Source organism: Manis pentadactyla, chromosome 5 (assembly GCF_030020395.1).
Source record: "Manis pentadactyla isolate mManPen7 chromosome 5, mManPen7.hap1, whole genome shotgun sequence".
NCBI classification, from domain to species: Eukaryota; Metazoa; Chordata; class Mammalia; order Pholidota; family Manidae; genus Manis; species Manis pentadactyla.
Window position 1 is genome coordinate 80,096,874 of NC_080023.1, and position 14,043 is coordinate 80,110,916.

The 14,043-nt window shown below is 34.4% G+C and overlaps 1 protein-coding gene across 2 annotated transcripts in view; it reads right to left on the minus strand.

Annotated features, from left to right (window-relative positions):
* Window positions 1-14,043, minus strand: part of UNC5C (unc-5 netrin receptor C) — a 368,757-nt gene that overhangs the window by 68,202 nt on the left and 286,512 nt on the right. For both annotated transcript variants that reach the window (XM_036914075.2, XM_036914076.2), the window contains exons 6-7: window positions 12,190-12,357; window positions 9,338-9,502 (exon numbers count right to left, since the gene is read on the minus strand). In XM_036914075.2, coding sequence (XP_036769970.2) covers window positions 9,338-9,502; window positions 12,190-12,357 — 333 coding nt within the window. The remainder of the gene's footprint in view (window positions 1-9,337; window positions 9,503-12,189; window positions 12,358-14,043) is intronic.

A 14,043-nucleotide genomic window follows, 5' to 3' on the forward strand; every position in this document is an offset into this window, starting at 1 on the left:
TTTGGCATGAAACCCTACAATAAGGAAATATTTAAAAGAAAAACATTGTCCCCCTCAAAAATGATGCCAGCAGGAAAAAAAGGGATGAACATCAGTAACTGGAGGGACACTCTGCATCAGAAGACAATCACATTTTAAAGCAATAAGAACTGATAACCACTTGCTTCCAGCATCCAAGAGCCCCATGAACAAAGGCTTAGTACAACATGAGACAGATGTGGGCTTGTAGACTGGCTCTTGCACTAACTTGAGGGCTTTGGGTGGGCGGTTTCAATTCTATGCTTCAGGATCTTCCTTTGCAAAATAGAGCTTGTATTAGGGGATTAGCAAAAGTTCTCTTTGCAAGGTTATTTTTTGTCCTTTCTGAGTTTACTTAATTTGAACACAAGTCAATTTTGCTTCAGTTTAACCATGTCTAACAGAGTAGATTATAGTCAGAAGCAACATATGCCAGGGCCTAAAGTCAGCACATTTGATGGAAAGTGAATACAATTAAAATTAAATCTGAAATTCCTTTAAGTTGTGTGATATGTGATACAGTAGTTTTTATGCCCACTGAAGTTTGAGAACCACTGAACCAGTTTTAAGGAGTGCCTAAAAGGCAAGTGTGTATGTAGATGTCAGGGAACTAAAACTGTCTTTAGATTAGCTTTCAAACCTCTAGCCAAGAGAAATGGGTGGAGTTATTAATAAGGAGGTCCTGCTTGCCTTCAAAGTTTCCTCATTATATTTCAATATGGAGCTGCTTCTTGACCTTAATACATGTAAACAGATTTTATGGTATTGTGAGGACTAAATAGAGGATCAATTCATATCTTATATGGGGGTAGTATATAAATTACAAATATGACATAATTCAATTATTTTATAGAAGCATTAAATGTGTTCTATGAAAGCATGTTTTTAAATCAAGTTTTTGTTAGTTTTAGCATATTTATTTGAAGTACACTAGACCACTTCATAAAATCTGTCCTCATTTTCATGATTCTAGCATTATAAGAATGTCTATTTCCAGTGGATGGTCTCTTCTCCTTGACCAGGCTGTATGGTCTTACTTATTGCCAATGACTTTACACTAAGCCAAAATATGGGATTTTTCTCACCTCAGTCACATTGTATTCTGATGCAAATGTTCTTATTAAAAACCTGAAGGGCCATTCGAAATAAACTTGTCCAGATTTTTTTTTTTAGGTTGGTTCTTACCTAGCAAGTCCATCAAGAGTGCACTAATGATGTCAAAGGTCAGGTCTGTCAAAGACATTCATGGTCATTTATTATAATTTACTACTCTACTGAGAGTTTGTTTATTGATGGGGGCTTAAGGAACTCCAAATAAATGAATACATAAATTCTAAGACATGACAGCAAAAACTGAAAAGAACATTCACTTATCACTTATGTCCGTTATGTACACTGCCATGGTAATTCACTGCTCCAGGCTTCACAGGGCAATAGGCCATGCCTCACTAAACTGATCCACAGAGTTGATCCTAACAGTACTGACCATGACCTTCTGGAAATTAATAGCAGGGAGTTAAAAAATCTCAGAATGTAGAAGTCTATCTCATGACTCAGAGTAGGTGCAGAATAAATGTCTGAAATCTCACTGAATAGTTGAGTAAAATCAAATCCCCAGACTAGATGCCTGAGTGTTTTTAATGCACTAGACTCTTTCCACATCAGTATTCCTTGAGAAGAATAGTAACCTATTAAATCCAAAGGCAATGATACTACAATTCATGTTAGTAACGACATTTGATAGAAAAGGTAAAATGATAAAAGAGTCCTGAAGTAAAGGGGCTGATTTCTAGGATACATCACTCTGCTGGATTTTTAGGTAAAAAAGAACCTGTGGGTGAGTGCCCCAAGCCTGCTCCTGTGTGGTCTTGAAGGTGTCGTGCTTTGCTGCGGTTGAGGAAGGTGGCACTTTTCTTGATCTCCTTGGAGTTTCCTTTCCATTCCAGAAACCGAAGACCTTGCTTTTGTCCTCTCTCTAAACTGTCTGGGGGCTCCAGAGGTGTTCAGCAGGTTTCTGTGGGCTAAACTTTCTAACCACATCCCTGCTTTCAAAAACAGGAAAACGTTTTACCAGAAAGCAAAAATGCTAAAGCAAACCGCACCGATTATACCGGAGACAGCAGGGCGCTGTGTCAGGCAGACAGTCCACGTACAGAATATTTATTTGCCAGCTGGGACACTACGCATATCAAGGACTATACAAACACAGCTATGACATCAACTCCTTCTAAACGATAGATAAAAAGCACTCACTGTCTGACACTCACAATTATGCTTTCCTATCAAACTGCTGTGTTGTCAAGTATTTCACTGGAAACTGACTAGCACCTTCTCAAATGCCTGCCACGGCAATTATAAACACATCATTCTAAAGTCAAAAAAAGACTATTTGTAAGGTAAATCATTTCCCTGCATCGAATGCACCTGGGATTCTCAGGGCCCTGGTATGCAGTGTGTCCACACCACAACCGACACACACAGTCTGCTGCTTCCTCTGTATGTGAGAATTAATGGAGGAGCTGTGTGACGTGTAAATTTTTTAATGAGTGGAAAATGCTAAATTAGCAGACTGCATAACATTTTAATTTCTCAAAGTCAGGAAGTTCACTGATGCAGACACGATTCCAGGCAGTTCTTGTTTATAAATTGCAGTTTTTAATTTGTCTACTGTGGCATAAACCCACTTCAACAAGAGGGAGTAATTCTAAATTCAGATTTGAACTTTGACATTTCTGTATGTGGGACTCTGATCTTCAAATGGGATTAAAGACTAAAGTCCAGAGGAATAGTTGCAGTAATGTAAGAATCTAATTGAACATATTCATAAGTATATATAAAGCACCATTTCTGGACCAAGCCATGTCTGTATAGGCCTTGGATTGGTATATTCCAAAGGAGGAGGTAAGCGTGAATTAGACCATTATATGCCACCTGTGACAAAGTAGAGTTTACTGCAAATTCTTTATAAAGATTATAAAAGTTAAAAGTTACTAGGTCTTGCCAATGCTATTATATTTCAACATAAAAGGTAAATATGCTTATGGGCTTAGCATTTTGGGAGACTGTAAAGTGCTTTTCTTTTTCTTCCATATCCCTTTCTTTCTTGTCCAGGGTTCTCCTTCTCTCCCTCTTCTTCTCCCTCCTCCCTCCCTTCCTGTTCCAAACCCTCTTTCTCTCTTTCTCCCTGGAACCACTTTATGTAAATTCAATTTCAAAACAATACTGCAGTGACAGGGGCAATTTTAATATAACATTAGGTATGATAAAAAGAAACCTAAGTGGGTAGACAGCACAAAGGATGTTCGAATACTGTCTTATGAATGTGATGCACTATTCTGTAGTATTATTAAGTAAACACAGTAACATCTGTTAATGGTAACTTTCTCCTATCAGGTATAGTGTATTCAGCTATTTTCAATAGCAAAAAATACTCCAAGTTACAATACATCAAAGCCTTTCTTGTTTGATGCAATCCATACTATTTAGCATACCTAAGGATTCCATAGTTTTTAACATTTTTGTCTTTTTAATTAATGATGTGCTTATAAACCAGAGGTCCAACTTCTTTTGGGATATTAACTGACTTTGATAGCCTCTAATTACCCTTTAATAATGCACTCCAGTGAATAATCTTAGTTTCTGGAAGTTCTTAATTTTAAGGTAGTGTCTCCAGTGTAGGAACTACTTTTTCAGGCCAGTGAGCCTATATCCAGTATAACATATACATGATATATATTACAATTCAGTATCAACTAATGTATATGGATGGCCTAAAAAATGTAGTGGAGGTTCTGAAATTGCTTAACAACCATGATCTTGTTCTACAAATGAAATTACACAGCATCACATAATGAATCCAATTCATCAAACAGTTATTCTAAGAATAAGCATAGTTTTAAGGACAGAGTGATAATGTATATAATAGGCAAATGGGAAATAATGCAAACCTATATTTTGGATCCAAATCCCTATGTCTTCAGAATCATTTTTATATATGCACTTGATTTACTGGCTGTAAGTAATTCTTACCACCCAGGGTTTTGTACGACTAGGACTTTACACTAGTATTTTATGAAAATACTTTTTAATTTGAGTTAATATGACCAAATTCCCAGGATAAGAATTGATATTGCTGCATCTCAAATCTTGAGATTTCATCTTCCAAGATTATATAGTTGTTCTAGCCAACCCTCAACATCTCTCTTTAAGAAAGTCATTTACAATTATAAACATAATGAAATATTAAGAGTATGGCAAATAGAAAGCATGTTGAAAAAGAAAAAAATATACTCATAATTTCACTAGCCAAGAAAATATGTACATTTTATTGTTTTTCCTAAGCTTACTTTTACATAGTCATGACTAAATGCATATAGAAATCTATATTCTGCTTTTCCATGTTAAACCATAGTAAGTATTTTAGTGGTTATATAATAGTCCACTTTATGGAATGACCATGTTATTACTTAATCATTGCTCTAATACTGGACTTCCATGTTTTGAATTTTTTTACAATAAAATATAAAGAATACAAACATATTTGGCATATATCTTTTTATGTGTTTCCATTAATTATTTAACACTTATTCATTGAAACAGGATTACTGGGTCAAAAGATATGAGCAATTTTAAAGCTCTTAACTCATTTTTCAATTGCTTTCCCAAATAATTGTAAAAATTTGTATTTATGTTATCAAAATACAAGAAATTCTACTTTGCACACTGCATATATATACATATATGCATATATAAACATTATATCTTCAAAAGATTCAATAATTTTTTAAGAAACCCTCAAAGCTGTTTGATTAAAAGCTTCAATTGGCATTGAGGAAATATTTAGATTTCTAAGATGTCTCACACAAATAACTGATAGCCTAGTAAAAAATTTAGAAAACTTCTGATTAATTATTCAATAGAAAAATTAAACATTTTAAAAACCACAATGGCTAAGAAAAACAAAAATATGAAGTAAAATGATCTCTAATATGTGTTACTGAAGCATAATGGGACAAGGAAATGAATTAAGAATAGCCCAATCAGATAGTCAAGGCCATTAATTGGACATTTAAAATAAAGTTTGTACTATATTTTCAGTTTGACTTCATTTTCAATCTTTCTATATAATTATGATTTAAACATGTCCTTCAGAAACAATATTAAAATGGAATCTTCCCTACAATTTTGAATTTCCTTTAAAAGGTGAATTTTACTCATTAATATTATTATCTCTAATATATGATAATTCCTGAGATAAACCATCTTATTTAATGTTTTCATTAACCAGATTTTTTCTTCTTTGTTTTTTACACCTTTCCTACCTTTAAAAATCTTTTCTTAAACTTATGAACTCAACTTTTATGTGTGTCAGTCTTAATATTTTAATTGGAACACTTGAATAAGTCCAGTGCAATAGTATTACTGTTTTTTTTCCCCTGAACAATATATGGAAATTAGAAAGTTTTAACTTAGACCATACCTTCCCATATTCTATATTGTTATTGCCTATAATTTAATTCCATTTTATTGTCACCTTATTTTCTGCCCCTTAATTGGTCTCTTATTTTTAAAAGAATCAATTTTTATATTTTCAGTTGTTTTCAGTTAGAGTTTGTGAGTAATAAGCCTTCTCTGTCTTGGTTGTCTGAAAATCTTTTTTAATGTTGCACTCTTGAGTAATATTGGATTTTCTTATTCTATTCTCCATGAGCTTTAACCTTCATTTTATGTAATCACTTATTTTAACTGTCTTCCAGTATTCTGAGAAGTTTCATGAGAAATACTTTCCAGTTAATTAATTTTTTCTTCATCTTTATCTAAAGCTGCCGCAGATCTGATTTTTAACGTTCAAGTGAGTTTTAACTTTCAATCATTTGACTTTCTCCAAATCTGTCTGTCCTTTTTAAAATATTTTATTATTTTGTTTGTGCTTATAGTTCCTTTAAAAATAGTTTGTTTTCTTCATTTTATTTATTTTATAGACTCAATCAGATTTCTGTATGAGTCTATGTTATGAGTGTTAACTCCCCTATTTATTATGTTGCCCATCTTCCCTTACAGGAAGCAGACTGTTCCCTTGGTGATATGAACTCACTATTGTAAGCTCATTTTCAGGAATGGGTTATTTTGTCATAGATCAATACATTTGGGCTATATAAAGAACTCTAGTGGATGGCTTATTGTTTGCTTCTGCTCAATACCCCAGAAGTTTTGCCAATTATGTTAATATACATCTCTTTGTTTTTTGTTCCCTGTATTGAATCTTAGACTCCATACCAGAGCTGGGCGTAGGATTGTGGTTTTATTATAGGTTTTATTTAAATGAAAACTTATTTTTCTTTCCTTTATCATGAATATTCCTGTGTCTTCCCTGGGCTGGTGAATAATATTTTTCTACTTATTTTCTATGTTGGGAGCAGACATTTATGAGACCCAAGTTTATTCAGGGTTCGTGCTTCCAACTCTCAGTCTTAGGTTTTTGCAAATCTAGGGCTTCTGCCTCTGTGCCAAAACTGAAACTCTAACTCCTAATCTACAGCACCTACATCCATGTCCAATGTTCCTCTGGGTTATTCTGGTGTCCACTTATATAGTTACCTCTCTAAATTTGTGTTTCTACGTCATTCTGGAACTTGAGGATTTCTCTATCTTTCTTTTGAACTCGATTCACTCACTCTTTCTCTATCACACTCATACACACCATACATATGTGTGTTTCTTAAGGTGTAATATTTTATCCAATATTTCTACATATTTTGAATCAAAGGGATGTGATAAAGGAAAAATGTGACTGAATATGCTTGTTTTGAACAAATTAGTAAATAAGCATTGACTGTAATATATTCTGTATATTTTACATTGTATTGCTCTTAAGTACCAATTTGGCTTTTAAATATACCACCCTATGTTATCTAGGTAACTCTAATTTCTACTGACATCCATCATGAATTCTGAATTTCTCCTACCTAGCAGTATGTGTACATTTACGTAGGAATCATAAGTATAATTCTAACTAGATCTAGAGGTCATATTGTACACCTGGTTCGAAAGTAGGCTCCTTTTATTTTGAGATCAGATTGTAATATTGAAGGACTATTTCTTAGTGCATTGAAGAAAATGATTCTCCTAAAATAAACAACCATTACATGATAATTCCTAATTGTCAACTGGAACTTTCTGGCTGTCTTTCTACTCTCATTCTTTTCTTAATTAGACCTTGTCCCCATTGCAAGCCTGGTACTTCTACTATTAGAAAGCCCTTTGTTTTCCAATTAAGGGCCAGGAGCAATATTATTTCTTTGCAAGACCTTGGCAGCAGTGTTTTGCCAGAAGCACCCAGCTTACTGGTAAACAGAAACTATAGTTTTCACTGTAACATACTGTAATTACACAGCACAGCAACATCTCTGTGGTTTTTATAACTGAGGAAATCAATAGTAGTACAGGCTACAATTCTCTCTTGCACTAGAGTAGATATATAAGAGGGTAAATGAAAGAGTTTATTGACTTAGTAGGGGCTGTTACTATAGGAAATCAGAATTGTAAAAGGAAATAGCTTTTTAACTAACTGATTTTAATCCAAAGACCCAGATATTTTAGTCTAACAGACATGCTAAAAAAAATAAGCAAAACAAGAAACAAAAACTCGCCTAGTAGTCTCATTCCCTTTGTTTGTACAACTACTTTATGTCATAATTATTGGCAGATACTGAATCATAAGAAAAATTCTATTAATGACATAAGAAATAAGGTAGATGCTATGAGGATGCTACGTCATGAAAATCTAAACTTGAATATTTCATGTTTGATTTGACAAGTATCATAATTTAAAATGTGTCATTTTGTGTAACTAGTAGAAGGTCCCAGATTCCATTTTGAAATATTGTATTCCTTACTAAATAGGTTGTTTTGGGAATTTTTAAATATGCACAACAGGTATTAAATCACCTAAAGTTGAAATATAGTACAGAGAGAAAGACTTCAAAATTGCTACTTTTGAATCACATGAATCAATCTGTTCAGCATTAAAGAAAGAACATTGAATTATAAAAACGTTAAAAAGAATAAATTGCTTGTGGTATGTTTTTATTTTACTCCTCAACCCTAACTCACACCTAGAGGAACAAATCCTGTGTCTCTGGAGGAAGAGTTAGTAAAACAGCTATTCTTTCCATTCTTGAATTTCTGGTACAAACTTGGTGAGCTGCACAGTAGCAGGTCCTAAATCATAACCAGAACTCAGCAGCAGCCTGTTCTCAAAGAGTGCAATGTACTGTGGGCAGAAACCTAAAAGTCCTATTGGATTTTTATTCTGTGTCAGTAACCTAATTACTTGTATTTAAAGTAAGGTGTCTTTTTAAAGGCCCCTATGTGAATAGACTCTGGAAGATAAACAGAATTTCATAAAATGTGGTGAAAATATTTGATTCCTATATAACAAATACAAATAATTTTACACAAATACATTTGGTTGCTTGTATTTCACAAGCAATTTGTAATGTGTCATAACACTTGACTGCTATTGGTTAAGATCCAAAGACAGTTATCCATTCATCTGTATTTCAGAACAATCTTAGCACCTTAATTCATGGCCATGAAAATGCTAAAGTTTGCATTTGGAAATCAAATTACCATTTCATTAAGAAAATCTAAGGAACAAAGCCATAGAAGATGGAGAATATTTAGCCTTATAGCAATCCGTTATATTCCTGAGCCAATCTTCTATACCCATTTTTTAAATTTAACATTATTTCCTTTAAATAAACATTATAACTTCTAACACAAACCCAACATTTTCAAGGATTTTTGAAGCTATTCCCACTAAGTAATTGTTGTAAATTGGTGAATCTCCCTGCATGGATGTTTTCTGTCCTTATATATATTTTACATTCCATGGACATTGGTTCAGTAATGGCCATGGATTAGGAGTAATCCTAATTAAGTAAGCTAGTTTACTTATTGGAAGTCATGTGACTCTATGAGAAGTTTAGGGTATCCTTTTATGCACTGTAATAAAACTGAATAATGGTTCCCTGGTCTGGAAAGAAAGACAGCCCTACCATGGAAATGACTAAATCACTCTTTGTTCATGGGAAAGCCACTGACAACAGTAGATGGCATTTGTTAACTGGATGGGGTTATTATTCATTCTGGTTCTTGGGAGATCAGCTCCCTCAATTTTGAGAGAAAACTAGAATACTGGTATACTATTGCACTTTTGTTTTCAAAAAATTCTTAACTTTGAATATTTCCTTCAAAGAAATCCAGCTGGTTACATCTCAGGCCTCCCCATGCCTGTCCTTTGCTCAAATGGACTTACTCTGCATGCAGAGCCCATCAGTGCAGTTCTTGGATTGCAAGACGAGGCCATCACAGTCCTTGCCCCCGTTCTTGGGGGCTGGAGCGGTGCACTCCCTCCTGCGCCAGTGTGTGCACTCAGTCCCACAAGTAGACCACTTGCTCCATGAGGTCCACCTGCCATCCACTACCATGGGAAAAAACAGCATCAGGTCAGAGCAAGAAGCAGCTGCTTGAGGGGAGAGGGGAGCAGAGCTCAAGTAAAAATAAAACAAAACTGAAGAAATGGGTACTGTATTCATGTCAGCTGCTGGCAAGTGAGCATGCTCTACATATGTGGTCAGGAAGTTGGGAACTTAACTTACTGGGGGTGTGATGGTTTTAGCACTGACCAGGCCAGTGGACATTTAAAGGGACACACAGAAGCCAAAGTTTTCACCAGGGGCTACATGAAAGTAGATGATGGTAGTGCCCCTTGTTCTACTAAAAGGGAAGCTTCTGGATTTTCTACTGAAAATTGGGGGCCTCTTTTCAGCTCTTTCATCAATAGTGTTATGTAGGCAATACGAGTAAACCTGTGTGGGGATTGGGAGATGAAATTGGAACAATGGGGAAGAAATCTATCTGTCTACCCACTCCCCATCCATTCCTCTATCCATCCATACCTGTCAGTCTCATCTATCACCTACCCATGTCTTACATACTCTTTTAATTTTTTCATCCAGAAAGTTGATTCTGTTGAGACCTTCCTGAATTGACTATATTATTTTCTATTTATTATTTGATAATTCCATCCCATTATTTGATGATATATACATTCTTATTTTTATTTTAAAAATAATATTTAGGAATGTCCCTAATCTTTTCTGTGATCTAGTCATTTAGAATTGACTCTCTTTCTTTCTAATTTTGGTGGCTGGCTTGTTGGAAAGCTCAGTGATACTGAGTCATATCTCTATTTTTAAAACATAAAACTTACACCCCAAATTGAAAAAAAAATACAGTAAATTTCACTTGGGTTATACTTTAAAAATGCATTCTTAAAAGGTTTTTAATAAATAGGATGAAGGAACAAAACAGCAGCAGACTCACAGAACCCAAGAATGGACTAACAGTTACCAAAGGGAAAGGGACTGGGAAGGATGGGTGGGAAGGGAGGGATAAGGGGGAAAAAGGGGCATTATGATTAGCAGACATAATGTGTGTGGGGGCACGGGGAGGGCTGTACAACACAGAGAAGACAAGTAGTGATTCTATAACATCTTACTATGCTGATGGACAGTGACTGTAATGGGGTGTGTGCGGGGGACTTGATGATGGGGGGAGTCTAGTAACCACAATGTTGCTCATGTAATTGTAGATTAATGATACCAAAATAAAAATAAATAAATAAATAGGATGAAAATATTGAAAAAAGTTAAATTTTTTAAAGTTTTCTTTGAAATGCATAGTTATGATTATCTAGAATTCACTATAAAACAATGCCAAACATCATTTATTGAACATGTAGTATACATAACATCTCATAACTGCATATTGATATAAATTATATCTGTTTTAGTAGTCTACCTAATTTGGGAAATCTATGATTCCATATTCAAATTATTGTGTAATTACATCATGCACAATGCACATGGAGATGTAAACATGACCACATGAAAAAATGATGAAAGCATTAATATTTCAGTCACACCCATTTGGCTATAACTCCCAGCTACTTGGAGAAAAGACATTTGTTTTGACCTAGACCGTCTTAAGGTGTACACACATACACACACTTCTATTTCAACCCAAAGGCTCAGTGCATTTTTAATTGTGGGAATCAACACCTAGATAAGGTACAGGAGAGTACAAGATAAAACACTAAAATTCTAAGCCTAGCTAAGTGTCAGGATTTGTTCTGCAGGTAAAAGCTCCCAATGATTTGATGTGGGATACTTTTTTGATATTTGGAACTCAACACTTGAGAATAGAAAATATATTTCTCCAGTTCATTTCTCCAACCCATCTCTGAGACAGGTTCTATTAAAGGGTGAAGAGGACAAAAGTCAGGCAAAATAAAGGGACATAAGGAGACTATGTATCTAAATAATGAAATTATAAACACAAAAATAACTAAAAAATGAAATTGACAAGATAATAGGTACCCCAATGGATTAATTCAAAATAATTTTTGCTGAACTTTTTAATATATGATGTACAAGTAGGCATTTTAAGTGAGTTATGGTTTTGGTTTTGGCAAAAACTCTGATTTACCTAGGAATAAAAGCTGGTGGCAACATGAGAGCACAGGAAGCAGCTCAGAGTCAGAGGGATGCAATCTTGCTCTAGGCATCACAAAATAGGTGGCCAATATGTGCAGATGATAGGGAGCTGACTGCACTGTATTTTCAAAATCCATTTGTCCATGTGTCACAAAATTTTGCCTTCGTTTAATTCATTCCAAATGTTTTCTTTGCCTGTGCCCAGAAACTGACACCAAATATCAAATATTTCAGTCTACAACCTTTTCTACATTTTAATTCCAATTAATTTCCATGGCTTTCTAAAGATCAAGGGTTGTTAGTCCTAAAATGTGTGGCTTTCAATGCTGTTCAAATCCCTTGAATAATAGAATCTGAAATCTTGGCTCCAGAAGTTTTGTTGGGTAATAGAGAGGGATTATGTTCATAAGTGCTTAATCTCCTGTTTAATTCTATTTTGCATGTTTGGGTAATAAATCTTGTAAAGTAAGTAAAGGAAGCACTGAATGGTATTGGATTCAAATCATATTTATCACACATTCAGGTCAAGAATAAGGCTTTTGTTATATCCCTTAAAGCATACTTTTAGAACAGAAGGAGACATTTGGAATGAGAGCACTTGTTTATTTACCTGGGCATAATGTGGTGCAGGCTATTTTCTGCACACTCTGCCCTTCACAGAAGGCACCGCCATTGAGCGGTGCTGGGTTGGTGCAGGTCCTTGTGCGCTTCTGATACCCCCGTCCACAGCGGCTGTTACATACAGACCACTCTGTCCAGGTGGACCAGCCACCATTCACTGGAAGGAGATAAACAGTAAATGTGGATTAAGTATTTGTGCATGCATGCACCAACCATGCACAACGCATAAACAAAAACTCATCTCCCAAGTGATCATAAAATAAATCTAAAATTTCAAAGCTAGAAGAGCCCTTGGACATCATTTTATTCACAATTTGATTGCAGAGCTAAAGTATCTAAACACAGAGATAAATAAAATGAATTGCCAAAATTTACTCACCCACTCACAAAAGTAAATAGGACTGTGTTCTTTTTCCTTGGCCAGTGTTCTTTAAAATAAATAAATAAACACATTCCTCTTACCTAGTCAAGCTCCAAAAATTACTTCTGACAGCTTATCTCAAATAATAAATATTTACATCCTTATGCCATGGTTGCAAGTAGATCTGAAATGTGGGAATGAATGAAATCATGTAGGCTTTTCTTAGTAGTAGGTGATAGATTTTTGTAAGTATATGTAAACTTTACACCCTTTCAAGGATTTTTATTCAGTTGCATTTTTTTTAACCAATGAACCTGGTTAAAAAATGAGGACATATTGCTGGATTTTAAACTAATTGGCTAGACTGAATTGGCATTTAGTTAATGTAACTGAAATGGGCACCTAGTTTTTGTATAAAGGCTAATTATGGTGCTTGGTGGAACTGTCAGTATGTGTGTGATTACACAACCTACTACACACTACCACTAGTATTTGCTAATTATCTCTGGAGATCTGGCTTTAGTAAATAGTCTGATATATTTATACACTTCAATAATGTGAGTCTATGAAATTACTGTAAGTAAGCAATTTCACACAAAAACTATTTGCTGGTGGTTAAAACATGACATAATTAGTATATGTGTCTGCCTCCTAATAAAGAAGAATGTTAGCTGGTCAGGTAACTCACACCATGCCTGTGCACATCATATGTTCAACATTTCCTTTTTTAGAAACCTATGTAGTAGGAAATAATCATCAATGTGTTATATATATACAGACATGGACAAGAGTATTTTTTACAGCAGTGTTTTTATATAAAGATAAATAATTGAAAATAATTGTCATGTTCAACAATAGGAAAATGGTAAACCATGGATGTACATGGATTGACACCTAAGCAGCCATTAAAAATGATGCTATAGAAGTCCATTTAATCATACATGAATATTTCAACACCATGTTTTAAGTAAAACATTATATTTATGGCCCTTATTTTAAAATCCTATCTATGAATAGAAAATACCAGTAGTATACATATCAATCTTTTTAAAGCTATCTTTGGGTGACAAGATGACAAGATTATAGGTATATTCTTCTTTGACCTTTTCTGTGTTTCCCAAATTTTCTATAATGGATATATATTTGTAATCTAAAAACGATGCTAACAAAATAAATATATACAACAGACTAAAAAATGAAATACTGGTTAGAGGTATATGTTTTTCTGTGAACTTTTGGTGGGCCCAATTTATGAGCCTTATAGCCAATTTATTTTATGAGGCCACAAAAAGGACAGGCAGATGGTTCAAATGTAGCATTTCAGCCCATGTTTGAAAAGGGTACTTAGCCTGCTCAAGTTTACAAATCATTATACAATTGTCAATATAAACTGCTTACTAGCATAATGACAAGTTGATATTAGGGGTTACAGCATACATGTACTGCTCTGCTAGGATTATGAGAAATGAATAATCATAAACT